Source organism: Xenopus laevis, chromosome 1L (genome assembly GCF_017654675.1).
Source record: "Xenopus laevis strain J_2021 chromosome 1L, Xenopus_laevis_v10.1, whole genome shotgun sequence".
NCBI classification, from domain to species: Eukaryota; Metazoa; Chordata; class Amphibia; order Anura; family Pipidae; genus Xenopus; species Xenopus laevis.
The window spans coordinates 202760227-202773636 of record NC_054371.1 but is presented as its reverse complement, the minus strand read 5'-3'; the positions used below and the strand labels follow the sequence as shown (position 1 = coordinate 202773636).

General features: G+C 39.8%; 1 protein-coding gene across 1 annotated transcript in view; it reads right to left on the bottom strand.

The window, feature by feature from the left end:
• Nucleotides 1-1913, bottom strand: part of thbs4.L (thrombospondin 4 L homeolog) — a 45622-nt gene extending 43709 nt beyond the window's left edge. Inside the window, 1 exon segment of the mRNA NM_001088128.1 lies at nt 1724-1913. Within this exon segment, the coding sequence (NP_001081597.1) occupies nt 1724-1811 (88 nt within the window). The 5' untranslated portion in view covers nt 1812-1913.
• Between the last annotated feature and the right edge of the window lie 11497 nt (nt 1914-13410).

Below are 13410 nucleotides of genomic sequence, written 5' to 3'. Positions count from 1 at the left end.
TTCCACCGTCGCTCCCCACCGTCACTCCCCACTGCCCTCCACTGTCACTGCCTCCACCGTCGCTCCCCACTTCCCTCCACCATCGATCCCCACTGCCCTCCACCGTCGCTCCCCACTGCCTTCCACCACTGCCCTCCACCATCGCTCACGGTTGCCCTCCACTGTCGCTCCCCACTGCTCTCCACCGTAGTTCCCCACTGCCCTCCACAGTCGCTACCCGCTGCCCTCTCTACCCTGTTCACAAAAGTAACTATAAGGTGTGAGCAGTGAGGGGGGGCTGGTGGTGGGTGAACAAGCAGGCAACAGGGGTCTCAGGTGTGGGGGGCCCTGGGTTAGCGGCCCCATTGGACACACCTCAGTCCAACCCAGACTACTCATACAATGTTTTAAGAGCTAGAGGAAATAGTAAGAGGCAAGTGGGTATGTCTTTAAATTTATATACACTCGTACAATCCATTGTGTGGAACAAGACAATCACACTCCCCCAGGAATAGTTCTGCCGATATACAGCATTTGGTCCTACTTAGTGTAATTCCCTGAGCTTGTTTTGTATAACTAGCAAAGCAAAGAGACACAACTGAATAAATGCAAGGCCTTTTTTTGCATGATGGCCTTTCTTTATTCTTAATTGTGACATGAACTAAATAAAAGTCTATAAATAAGGGTAAATGGCCACAAGCAGGTGCTGATTCCCTGAGCAGATTTACAAAGATTCCTGTGTTGGAGGTGCCATTTAGTGCATCATTGTGTTACCGCAGCTGGCCTTTTTCTAAATGTGTCCAATGATGTTACTAAAGCGAATAAATGAAAGTGTGGTTATGTAATCTCAGGAATGTGACACCAGCTGGCGGTGGCAGTTGCACCTAGAAAGTCGACAGTCCTTCACAAAATGCCCAAAAAAACCATTAGTACATTTACACTAACATTTTCCATCTATAAATACTGCCAAAGAAACCAGCAAATTCCTTAAGCAAGGAGAGGAGACTGGCACTCTGGAGACTTTCAAAAGCTGCAAACGTAGAATATTCAAAAAAGCTTATATGTTCCACAAAAATATCAGCCCATTTCATTTAGTTTGATTTTTTTAGTTTTCATATACTGGTATGGGACCTGTAATTTAGAATGCTCGGGAACTGGGGGTTTCCTGTAATTTGGATCTCCATACCTTAAGTCTTTTAAAAAATAATTTATACATTATTTAAACCCAATAGGATTGTTTTGCCTCTCCAATATAGATTAATTATATCGTAGTTGGGATCAGTTGCAACATACTGTTTTATTACAGAGCAACAGTATATCATTTTCAAAAATTTGGATTATTTGATTAGTCTATTGGAAATTGTCTTCCTGTATTTGGAGCTTTTTGGATAACGGATCTGTACTTAGAAAAACAAGAAAAAAACAAAGGGTTGCCTTTGTTTCTAATACAGTAGAACCCCCATTTTACCTCCCCTGATTTTAAGTTTTCCCTCATTTTACATTGTTGTTTTGTGGTCCCATCTATATATTATGCATAATAAGTTTCCCTGATTTTACATTTTCCTGGATTTTACACAATTTTTTTCTGGTCCCCTGAAAAACGTAAAATGAGGGTTCTACTGTAAATCTTTGTCTTCATAATAATAACAATAATAATCAGGCTATTAAATGATATGTTCTAGAGCCATGAGTAGGACAGACAGGAGCAGAGCTGACCAGCAATAGAATTACACTTATTTGTTACCTTGATAATTTGGCTGGGCTTGACACACTCCATAAAGATGAAGAAGTAACATCTGTAGGAATAGACACAAGCCTTTTCGTCTAGGCATCTTGACTTCTGCAATGGAATTAGCCTTTAGCAGCTCAGCAGATGTACATATCCCAGCTCCTCAGCAGTGAGCAGGCTTAGTGGATGGCAGCAGAGAAAGACTGTTTAGTAGGCAGGCATGTGGGGAGGCTGAGGCTACAGCTGGCCAGCAGGAGCTTCTTATGTGGGACACTGATGCTCTGCCCACCAAGCCTCCACCCTAAAACGAAGAGGTGGAGATTGTAGGGCAAACTCCATCTGTTCTTTAACTCCACTGTTTACTTACTTCTTCAAAGAGTTTAAATGTATCGGCCAGTCATTCCAAATGCCTCTCTGCCAGGCCTGGGTACCTACAGGCATATGAAGGATTAAGGTTGATAAGGGGGTAACACATTAGGGAAAATAACAAACTACCAAATAATATGGTTTTTTTTTTTTTGCCTTTCTCTGGATCAACTAGCAGTTAGGCAGGTTAGAATAGAGTAAAAAGGTTGAACTTGATTTATGTGTGTCTTACTTATTATGTTACTATGTAATACAAAAGAAAACAAATAAGCTCCATGACCATATCAATGTGAAAATCTGCAGTCTGGATGAGTTTATATAGGAACTGCAGGGAATCTTCTAAATATAAGTAATGTATTATCCAATAGAAGGTTAATATACTTCAGACTCAGGGCCCGGATTTGTGGAAAGGCCACCTAGGCCAGGGCCTAGGGCGGCATGCTGCCAAACCACATCCACATTGGTTCAAAAACACTGGGAATGTGCTGGAGATACAATTATTTTTTAAATTTCCCATGCGCCAAACCCCATTACTCCAGTCCAGATGATGAAAATTTGCACAAATAGGGGGAGGGGACAGGGGCGACAAATGGCAGTGGGCCTACGGGTGCCCGACACGGTCTGTCCGCAGCTTTTATTGGCCCGTGTATGGCCACCTTTAGTGGTACTGTTGCCTTGCAGCGGTGGGGTGGGGTCCTGAGTTTGATTGTGAACAGGGCACTATCTTCAAGAACATATGTTCTTATGTCAGCGTGGGTTTCCTCTTAACTTAGAAAAATGTCAAGGCGGATTAATCGGCTCCTGATAAAATTGACCATAGCCGTGGTTTAACTAGATGTTACAGGCCACACAGCAAATTCAATTTAAGGTAAGCATTGGTAAGCTGACCTATTCTACCAAGATATATTTAAATTTGTTTTCAAATGTATTGCTTGAAATAATAATGCATATTTCTTACTGTGATATCCATCTTGTAGTTCGAAAACGGAAAATAAAAAACAAAAAAGAAATTGCCCATTAATTATGACCCCTTTTAGGCACCCTACACTCCTGGCCCCCCCTGCAGCCACAGGGTGTGCTTCCCCTGTAGTTACGCCCCTGGACCATAGTGTGTGGGTTATGCGAATATGACAAAAAACGTGATAATCAGGGACTGTGTAACATGTATGCGCACAAGGAGCCATGAGAAAAATGTTTCTGCCAACTGGTGTGTTTTTGCATATGGGCACCTGAAAAACTGATCTTATGAACAAATCATCTTATTTGCAATCTTTTGTTATCTGTAGATCAAGTATATGTGAACAATTGTCTTTAAAACTAGTAAATATAGTGCATGGCTACTTGCAGCAAGAGAGTAACTAATGAAAATCTGATGTCCCCTTCCAATAACTGACAGGACTGGGATTGATAAACGAATTTGGCAAGAATGATACATTACATCACCCTTCCTATAATAACAATCAATGCCAACGCAGGCCTGTGGGCATTATTCCAAGTGAAAAGCAGTATCATGTTCACATCTCTAATCCAGGCCAGATTGGAAGCTTTAGATCAATTCTGTTCCACAAACCATACTGTCCTGCTTTTTTAAGGAAATATTACGCAAAGATTTGAGACTGTCACCAGCTTTGTCGGACATAACTTTTATACGATTGTCAGGGGCAGAACATCGGTTGATCTGTTCTTTTGTACTTTATTTGATCGGAATGGTTAGTGGCAGGTCGGGAGATGGCACCGAACGATCGTCCATCCAATGTGAAGGTAAATCTGCACATCTATGGTCACCTTTATGTAAACATAGTAAAATAGTCTCTATTACAACCGACAAAAAAATTATTGGAACAACGAAATGAGAATTCAAATGTGAACAAAACAGTGAACTCTGATGAACTTTGATGTCTTGTACATATTGTGGTCCAAAAACATTAAAGGGGTTCACCTTTAAATTAACTTTTAGTATCATGTAGAAACTGATATTCTGAGACAGTTTGCCATTGATTTTCATTTTTTATTATTTGTGATTTATGAGTTATTTGGCTTTTTATTCAGCAGCTCTCCAGTTTGCAATTTCAGCAGTCTGGTAGCTAGGGTCCAAAATACCCCAGCAACCATGCATTAATTTGAATAAGAGACTGGAATATGAATAGCAGAGGGGCCTAAATAGAAAGAGGAGTAATAAAAAGTAGCAATAACAATAATTATGTAGCATTACAGAACATTTGTTTTCAGAAGAGGTCAGTGAAAGCTAGAAAGAATCAGATAAAGAAGGTAAATAATTCAAAAATTATTTTAAAGAAAAGAGCAATTGAAAAGTTGCTTAGACTTAGCCAATTTGTAATATACTAAAAGTTAACGTAAAGGTGAACCACCCCTTTAAGGCAAAATGCATATGAACAAAGCTCCAGGGTTTATTGTCAGTGTCGGACTGGGCCGGTGGGTCACTGGGAAAAAACCCGGTGGGCCCTGGCCCTGCTCCGCTTGGCTGCCCCATAAAGAAATAAACCTGCGCGCGGGTGTTCGTGCATTTGTGCGCATTGCGATGTGTCCGACTATACGCGGGCCAGGGAATCAGACGTTGGGAGGGGGCCCCCTGGGAACTGCAAGGAGGTCCCTTTGTTTGCAGCCCCAGTGGGCCCCCAAGGCTCCAGTCAAACCCTATTTAAAGGGGACCCGTCACCCAAAGTGATAAAAGGACTTTTATTATACAGATTTTTGTGTCTGGGTGACAGGTCCACTTTAATGTAGAATGCACACAGGCCCTTTAACAGTTTTAGCAAGCATTGGTGTAACTACTATAGGGCAGGGGGTGCAATTTTACTCCAGGGTAAATCAGTCGCACTTTACTCTACTTTTAGCCAGACGATTATTTATATCAGTATTTAAAATGAAAGTGAGTCTCATATTGCTAATTAATATTATGGACCTATAAGTTCAACATGTGTACTGTGGTAACCCGCACCCGACCCTAACCCGCACTCGCCTGCATCCCGGGTTCCTTTTATAGACCTGCATGGCCCCACAATGATGACACAAAAGGGGCAGTGTGAGCAGGTGCGTGGCTATAAAGCCGTAAGTCGGCATTTGAAGGTGGCCAGGTTCCGCGGGGATCAGGCCGGCCCGCACATCACTAATAGGTGGTGTTACAGAACTTAGCATTTGTAAAATACGTTCATATAGTGCTACACAAATGAAAATAGCCTGGGAATTTTGTCCACTTACTTTTTTCTTGGAAAAGCTGTGGTTGAAATGTCCATGGTTCATATATTCTAAGAGAAACACAAAACTGAAAAGGATCATCATATATCAAAGCATACATATGTCAATCATCAATCATTTTTATTTCTAGTAATGATAGGAAGGTCTTTGTTCTTTAGTCTGCCCCTCTACACATTTTCTTTAAGACCCCCCCCCCCAGGGAGAGCAAACAAAGTCACCCCTTATGAAATTGGGAAGTTTGAGTTGCTTTGCATAATGTTATTCAGATTTCTAACCCAATGAAGCTGCCAGAGATGCTGCACTGCACTTTAATGGAGTTTACATGGGATACTACCCTTTGACAAGTCCACTTGAAGTACACTTCATTAGTAATTGCACTGGTGGGGTCACAAAACAAGGCCAAGTTTAGCCCTGCTCAGGATAGTAACCTGCAGGGAATACCATGTAGAAAGCCCCAGCAATTTCATACATCAGAACACATTTTCTATTATACCACCTTCCCGCACTAAGCCAACAGCTAAACCTGCCCCCTGACAGAGATAATTGTTACCCTGTTAGACTGCAAGCCAAACCGGTGCTACAGGGCCAGATCCTTTTGCCTTCTGCAATAACTTATGCCTTTTGCTTTATTTACAGTGTACACACAGAGCCACAATCCCCACTTATATGTTGACAGCTAATGGTCCACCAATTTTCCAATAAATAGAGGACAACAATCATATAAATAAATATTACCAAATGCTTCATATCACTATATATCAAGGGGTCCATTTATTAAACCTTGATTTTTTTTCTGGTCGTAGTTTTTAGGGGGAAAAATGTTTAGGGGAATTTTTTTTGGAGTTATACCCCAAAGCTGTTAAAAATCTGAATCTGAAAATACACCATCTCAAACCTGTCGAGGTCATGTAGAAGTCAATGGCATATGTCCCTTGACATCGTGATTTGCCCTGGATAATTTAAAAAATTTGAGGTTTCCAGTTGATAATCCGAAACAGTTGAGTTTTCGCAGCGAAAACTCGATAAAATCGAGTTTATGGAGTGTCAGTCTTATGATTCAATTTGATACTAGATTTTTTGGAGAAAAATTATTGATAAATGAGTTCAAATCATGGAAGGAAGTTTGGTCGGATTAGTATTTAAAAAAAAAAAAAATTACATTCATTCAAGTTTTAGTAAATGTACCCCTAAGGGGCACCTAAAACCTACCGAGCACCAATGTTAGCCTATGGGGAAGGTCCACATAGGCTTTCCTACCAATTTGTGATCAAAGGAAAATCGTTCGATCGATGGATTAAAATCCTTTGAATCGTTCGAGGTCGAAGGATTTAACTTCGATGGTCGAATATCGAGGGTTAATTAACCCTCGATATTCGACCAATAGTAAATGTGCCCCTAAGTGTTCGACTGGGTGAACAGGTGATATTTAGAGGAAGCTGTTAAACATGCAAGATGTAGAAACATATTTATATTGACATGTTAAAAACCTATATATTGAATATTATCAACAAGTAATTTCAATGATTTCATAGTGTGAAACATAATTTGGCACTCATTCTTCTGAACAGTTGGTTCAAAAAGTACAGTTATGGGACCTGTTATCCGGCAAACCATCATCCAGAAATTATGGAAAAGCTGTCTCCCATAGACTCTATTTTATCCAAATAATCCACATTTTTCAAATTAATTTCCTTAATAATAAAACAGTAATGTTAGGCAACCCCAAGTGATTGTATTGACTTACCTGAAACCCTGGTCCGGTGTTCCTATCAGCAGAAAACTGCACCGGCCCGGGGTTATACCAGTGAGCACCACGGAGCGATCCTCTTCCAGCTTCTTCATGCTTCAAATTTCCCAGGGCAGAAGCATGCAAAGTAGAACAAAAAGCCGAACTTTAACTAAAAAGTCGTCTATTTCGTTCAACTGCACATGCGTTTGCCCCGGGAAATTTGAAGAAAGAAGAAGCCGGAAGAGAAGCGTTCCTTGGTGCTCACTGGTATAACCCCGGGCCGGTGCAGTTTTCTGCTGATAGGAGCACCAGGCTGGGGTTTCAGGTAAGTCAATGCAATCACTTGGGGGTGCCTAACATTTGGCACCCCCAAGTGCATGAAGCCTTTCCTGCCACTTTAAGGTTCGAGTTGTGTTTTCCACAAAAATTCAAGTTTTTGAGTTAATTTTTTGGGTCAAAACTTACATTTTTAGCTTGAATCCAAAAATACAAATCTAAAACCTGTTGAGTTGATGTAGAAGTCAATGGCAAAGGTCCCTTGAATATTTTGAAGGTGTTAATAGCCTTGATGATGTCCGAGTTTTTTTCTGAGGGTTTTGCTTGAATACTCAATCAATTCGAGTTTTTTTTCACCAAAAACCCGATCAATTTGAGTTTTTGGATTGTTAACCCTGAACTTGCTGATTCAAGTTTTTTCCATTCAAGTTTTATCTTAAATAAGAAACCATTCGAGTTGTGATTTCATTTGAGGTATATAAAACTTTAAAATTTGACCTTTGATAAATAATCCCTTTAAAGAATGAAGATCCAAATTACGGAAAGATCCATTATCCGAAAACCTCAGGTCCCTACCAGTATATCAGTATTGTTTGTTAATTCATTGGAGTTCACTGCATTTTGCTTAGAGTTGTTGTGCTCCAGAATTGCTTTAGCATATTTATCAATACTGACATATTTTTGCACTTTCTCTGTATTTACGAGTTTATAAGGTAGCTTTAATAAACCCTTTTGGGATCTACAGTATGACCTTTAATTGGTTAGTGCACCCCTGTATATATATTTTAGTAAGTAACAGACTTTTTAAAGCAGACATTTGAGTTCCCGTCTTTTCCATCTATACAGTGTTTTGCAGCTTATGTCATGTCTGGTAATCATCAAGCAGAGAAATAGGAAATCATTTTTAAAAAAGTTTGAATTTTAGACCAGAGGAGGAACCATACATGTAAGTATAGACCCTATTTCTACAGAATACTTTAGGGTATGTTCCAGACATATGATTAAATTACCAGGATAAAAGTTTGTAATATCCGTTTCTAATAATTACATATTATGTTGTGTCTAGTACATTATATAACAGACCTCCTCACACTGATTCATCATTTATGAGTTAAAACTATCTGGATTGCATAGAACACCCGTTGAAAGTATTAAATAACAGTGTGGTCGTGGTTATAATCATGTCTATTTTTTATTACTGTTACTAATGTTAAAACCAGCTGCTTAAAGGGGTGGTTCACCTTTAAATTAAGTTTGTTATAGAATGGCTAATTCTAAGCAAATTTTCAAGTGGTCTTCATTTTTTCTTTTTTATAGTTTTAAAACTTTTTGCCTTCTTCTGACTCTTTCTCGCTTTCACGTGAGGGTCACTGACCCAATCTAAAAACAAATGCTCTGGAAGGCTACAAATTTACAATTTGTCTCAGAGTATCCAAATCATAAATCCGCATCTTAGTGAATTTGCGCAGTTACATCCCTTCGCCAGAGTGCAACTTCGCCTGCCGATTGAGTGTGAATGAGCACCAGCGTCAGTCTCTTTCGCTAGCGAAGTTATGCCTGCGCCCGTTAGTAAATCGACGAAGTTCCAAAATGACGTCACGCTGGCGAATTTTCACCAGCTACAGCTGACTGCAACTAAATAAACACTTTGTAACTGTATTCAACATTGAAGATATTAGATGTGTGCATTTTATTGCCCATGCTCTTTTTATTAAATCATCAAGGTGGCTGGGATGTGTGGGTAAAGTCATGTGACACCTCTTCTAATATACTGTAAAGGCCTGGAATGAATATACATTGGCCAGTGTAACCTTCGTTCTACCAGAGACAGCCAATAAGGAGAGGACCTAACTATAGTGTTACACACATCTTATAAATAGGACTAATCATGGAAGATTGTTCAAAATTTTAGATATTGGGAACATTAAGGTTCAGCAACATGCAGCCATTTAGTTAGCTTAGTTAAAGGGGTGGTTGACTTTTAGTATGTTATAGAATGGCCAGTTCTAAGCAACTTTTCAGTTGTTCTTTATTATTTTATTGTTTTTTAATTATTTGCCTCCTTCTGGCTCTTTCCAGTTTTCAAGTAGGAGTCACTGAACCCGTCTAAAAACAAATGCACTGTAAAGCAATGTAAAGCTACAAATAATACATTTACATAATATCCACTGATATATTTTCTTCTAATGAATGTATATCGACAAATTGCTTACAATTACATTTTCTTTCACTGTGCAAAATCAGTTTGTGGGTGGAGATGCCCTTAAAGGAGAGCTAAACCCTAAAAATGTATGTGCCTTAAAGTGCCATATTTTATATACTGAACTTATTGCATCAGCCTAAAGTTTCAGCTTGTCAATAGCAGCAATGATCCAGGACTTCAGACTTGTCACAGGGGGTCACCATCTTGGAAAGTGTCTGTGACACTCACATGCTCAGTGGGCTCTGAGCAGCTGTTGAGAAGCTAAACTTAGGGGTCGTCACTAATTATCCAGCAGAAAATGAGGTTGGACTGTAATATAAGATGATGCTACAGGGATGATTATTAAATTCTGATGCTAATTGCACTGGTTTCTGTGCTGCCATGTAGTAATTGTCTGTATTAATTACTAATCAGCCTTATATTGTGACATTTCTATTCCATGGGGGTTATTTATCAAAGTTGGAATTTATCTCAATATTTTCTGCTACAAACTCCGATCAAATCCTTCAGGTTTTTATGCTTATTTATTATTACATTGTCCTGAAATTTTGCTTTGCTGTAAAAAAAAAAAATCAGATTTTCGCGTTTTTTTCATCGCAATTAATCTCCCCGAATCTGCCCGTGTGCCCTGGCCCTAAGGATTTCTTTTCATGTGGAAAAACACGTTATTGCAGTAAATCTAAGCACTGATGGAGAGACTGTAGTGTAGAGCTTGGAGAAAGGTCAGGAGGATTTCTAAGGGTGCAATAAAACTCGTCTTCAAGCAGATGGTTTTTACATTCTGACCCCAATACACATATTGATTCACTTTGGTGAGCAGACCTAAGAACTCTTGTTGTTTGCTGTGGGGCCAACAGCCCTTAACCCCGGCATCCACTCAGCTGTAACAATTTCCCCTGGTCTATTCTGGCAGATAATATAACTGTATCTGCTGCTTTGGCTCATAACATCTGCAGCGCTGTGGGACCATAGACTAACATCATGGCAGACAACTCCACTCCTTTATGGTAGCCATGTCTGAGTAACTCTATCACACCATTGTATTTTAAAGGGGTAGTTAATCTTTAAACTAACTTTCAGTATGTTATAGAATGACCAATTCTAAGAAACTTTTCAATTGGTCTTTATTATTTATTTTTTTATAGTTTTTTTATTTGCCTTCTTCTGACTCTTTGAAATTGGGCTTTGAAATTGGGGTCACTGACCCCTTCTAAAAAACAAATGCTTTGTAAAGCTACACATTTAGGGGGTTATTTACTAAAATCATATTTTATTTAAAAAAAACACACAACCAAACTCCCATTCCTTACTTATGACCTTATTTTTTATTAAAACAACCCAAATTAATCCGAAAAACTGGATACATTTTTCAGGCTTTTTTCCCCGAATAGGTTGATTTTTTTCGAGTTTTTTCCTGAAAACCCTGGCTAAACCCAGTGCAAACCATGATAACTTCAAACTGAGATAGATGCCTCTCCCATTGACTTATACAGGACCTTGACAGGTCTGAGATGTCGGATTTTTGCAGCATTGGGGTATAACAAATCTCGAAGAATTCAACCTTTTTTTTCCACAAACAGGTATGGGATCCATTACCCGAAAACCAGATATCTAGAAAGTTCCAGAATAATGGGAAGGCCATCTCCCATAGACTCCGATGTAATCAAATAATTCAGATTTTTCAAAATGATTTCCTTTTACTCTGTAATAATAAAACAGTACCTTGATCCCAATTAAGATATAATTATTGACAAATACAAGAGTCCTCTGCACTCAACCCATTATCAGAGACATTTTGTGCATACTGCTACTGAAAAATACCTTACCCTTTAAACAAAACAGGGATTGTTTGTCCATATATTGCAATACAGGTATAGGATCCCTTATCCGGAAACCTGATATCCAGAAAGCTCAGAATTACGGAATGGTTGTCTCCCATAGACTCCATTTTATCCAAATAATCCAAATTTTTAAAAATGATTTCCTTTTTCTCTGTAATAAAACAGTAGCTTGTACTTGATCCCAACTAAGATATAAGTAAGCCTTATTGGAAGCAAAACCAGCCTATTGTGTTTATTTAATGTTTAAATTAATTTCTAGTAGACTTAAGGCATGAAGACCCAAATTACGGAAAGATCCGTTATCTGGAAAACCCCAGGTCCCGAGCATTCTGGATAACAGGTCCCATACCTGTATATATAAGCTGGCCAACTACGTCAAAGTCATCCCATATCTGGCCAGTCCTACTCTCAATTTTCATCTGATTCATTAAGAATTCTGCTTCATTATACATTTTACAAAGGGACTAGGTTTTACCTACAACTTACTTGCTGCTTTCAAAGTAAAACTCCCAAACTTGGCTGCCCTTTAATTAGACACCAGTGGGATCACCTGACCATAGTTGGGAAGGGTGGGAGCTACAACATGGAGCTGGTCACTGCTCCTGTATAACTATAACAAACAAGGGAAAGATATAATTATTTTCTACTGGAGACAAAATCCTATTGGGTTTATTTAATGTTTGAACAATTTTAGCAATGTATGGAGATCCAAATTACAGAAAGACCACTTTTCCGGAAAACTCCACCGCATTTGAATCGCACTCGAACAGTGCTAGGCTGATGTCATTTTTTGTGGCTGTCTGCATGTGTCTAAGGGAATTGAGATGGAGGGAGGGAGGGAAGGAGTGAGGCACTTTGGATGGTGCTGGAGACACTCCAAGAATGCTAAGGCTTATACAGAGGAGGGGGGGGGGTGGTGTTTGGGTTTCTCAAATAATTACTCTGCCAGCCTAGGGTCCCATTTTAGTTTAATCGGGCTCTAGTTCCACTAGTATTAGAAACAAGGGAGACACAGTGGAGATTCCAGTGCAGATCCCCTGTATCCATTACTAGAGGTATATCAGCTAGGGAGGTTGTTGTGAGCAGGTGCATTCAATCTGGCCTAGGGGAGCAGGGTCCCAAAACCAGACCAAATCAGGGTTGGAGCTAATTTGACCCCCACTATGCCCAAGCTGTGCCATCACCAAATTCCTACAGTTTCCCCACAAATGTGTGTGTACAGTATCATAGATATTCATATACATTAAATAAAACACGTGTTACTTTTTTGCATACACAGCACAGGCATTGTGTGTACACCTAGAACACATTCTTTAAAGTATCATTCTGTATGAGCTATGAACAAATTTACGGGGTTGTTCCTGCTGAATTGTGCTTAGTACAGAGGAATACCTATGATGCAATAGTTTCATTGGATCTCTCTGTATAGACTATGAGCAAACTTAGGGGACTGTTCCTGCTGAATTGTGTTTAGTACAGAGGAATACATACACTAGAGTCCTGCGCGGGTCCATTTTTTGGGACCCGAACCCGACCAGTACCCGCAACCTGCAATCCGCAACCCAGACCCACATTCTTACCAGCTACTCGACCCGCAAGTACCTTATCCGCAACCCGGACCCACTGACCATCAAGAATCAGTAAGTGCTGTCATTGTAAACTGGAAGTGACAGCATTGAAAGTAGCTGTGATCAGGGAAAAAAAGTAGTAAAACAGGAAGTGCTGTCATTGTAAACTGTAAGTGACATCATCCGAAGTAGACGTGACCAGAAAAAAGGAGTAAATATCGATATTGAGAAGACCCGCAGCCCGCAGAACCGCCGACCCACATCTATACCCGCACCTGGAACTTCTACAAGCAACCCGCAGGGTACCGCAGGTTTTTACGGGTAACCCGCAGGTACCTGAACCGCTGCAGGACTCTAACATATGCTGCCAGTTTTATGGGATCTCTCTGTACAGACTATGAGCAAACTTAGTGACTGTTCCTGCTGAATTGTGCTTAGTACAGGGGAATACCGATGTTGCCATAGTTTTATGGGATCTCTCTGTACAGACTATGAGCAAACTT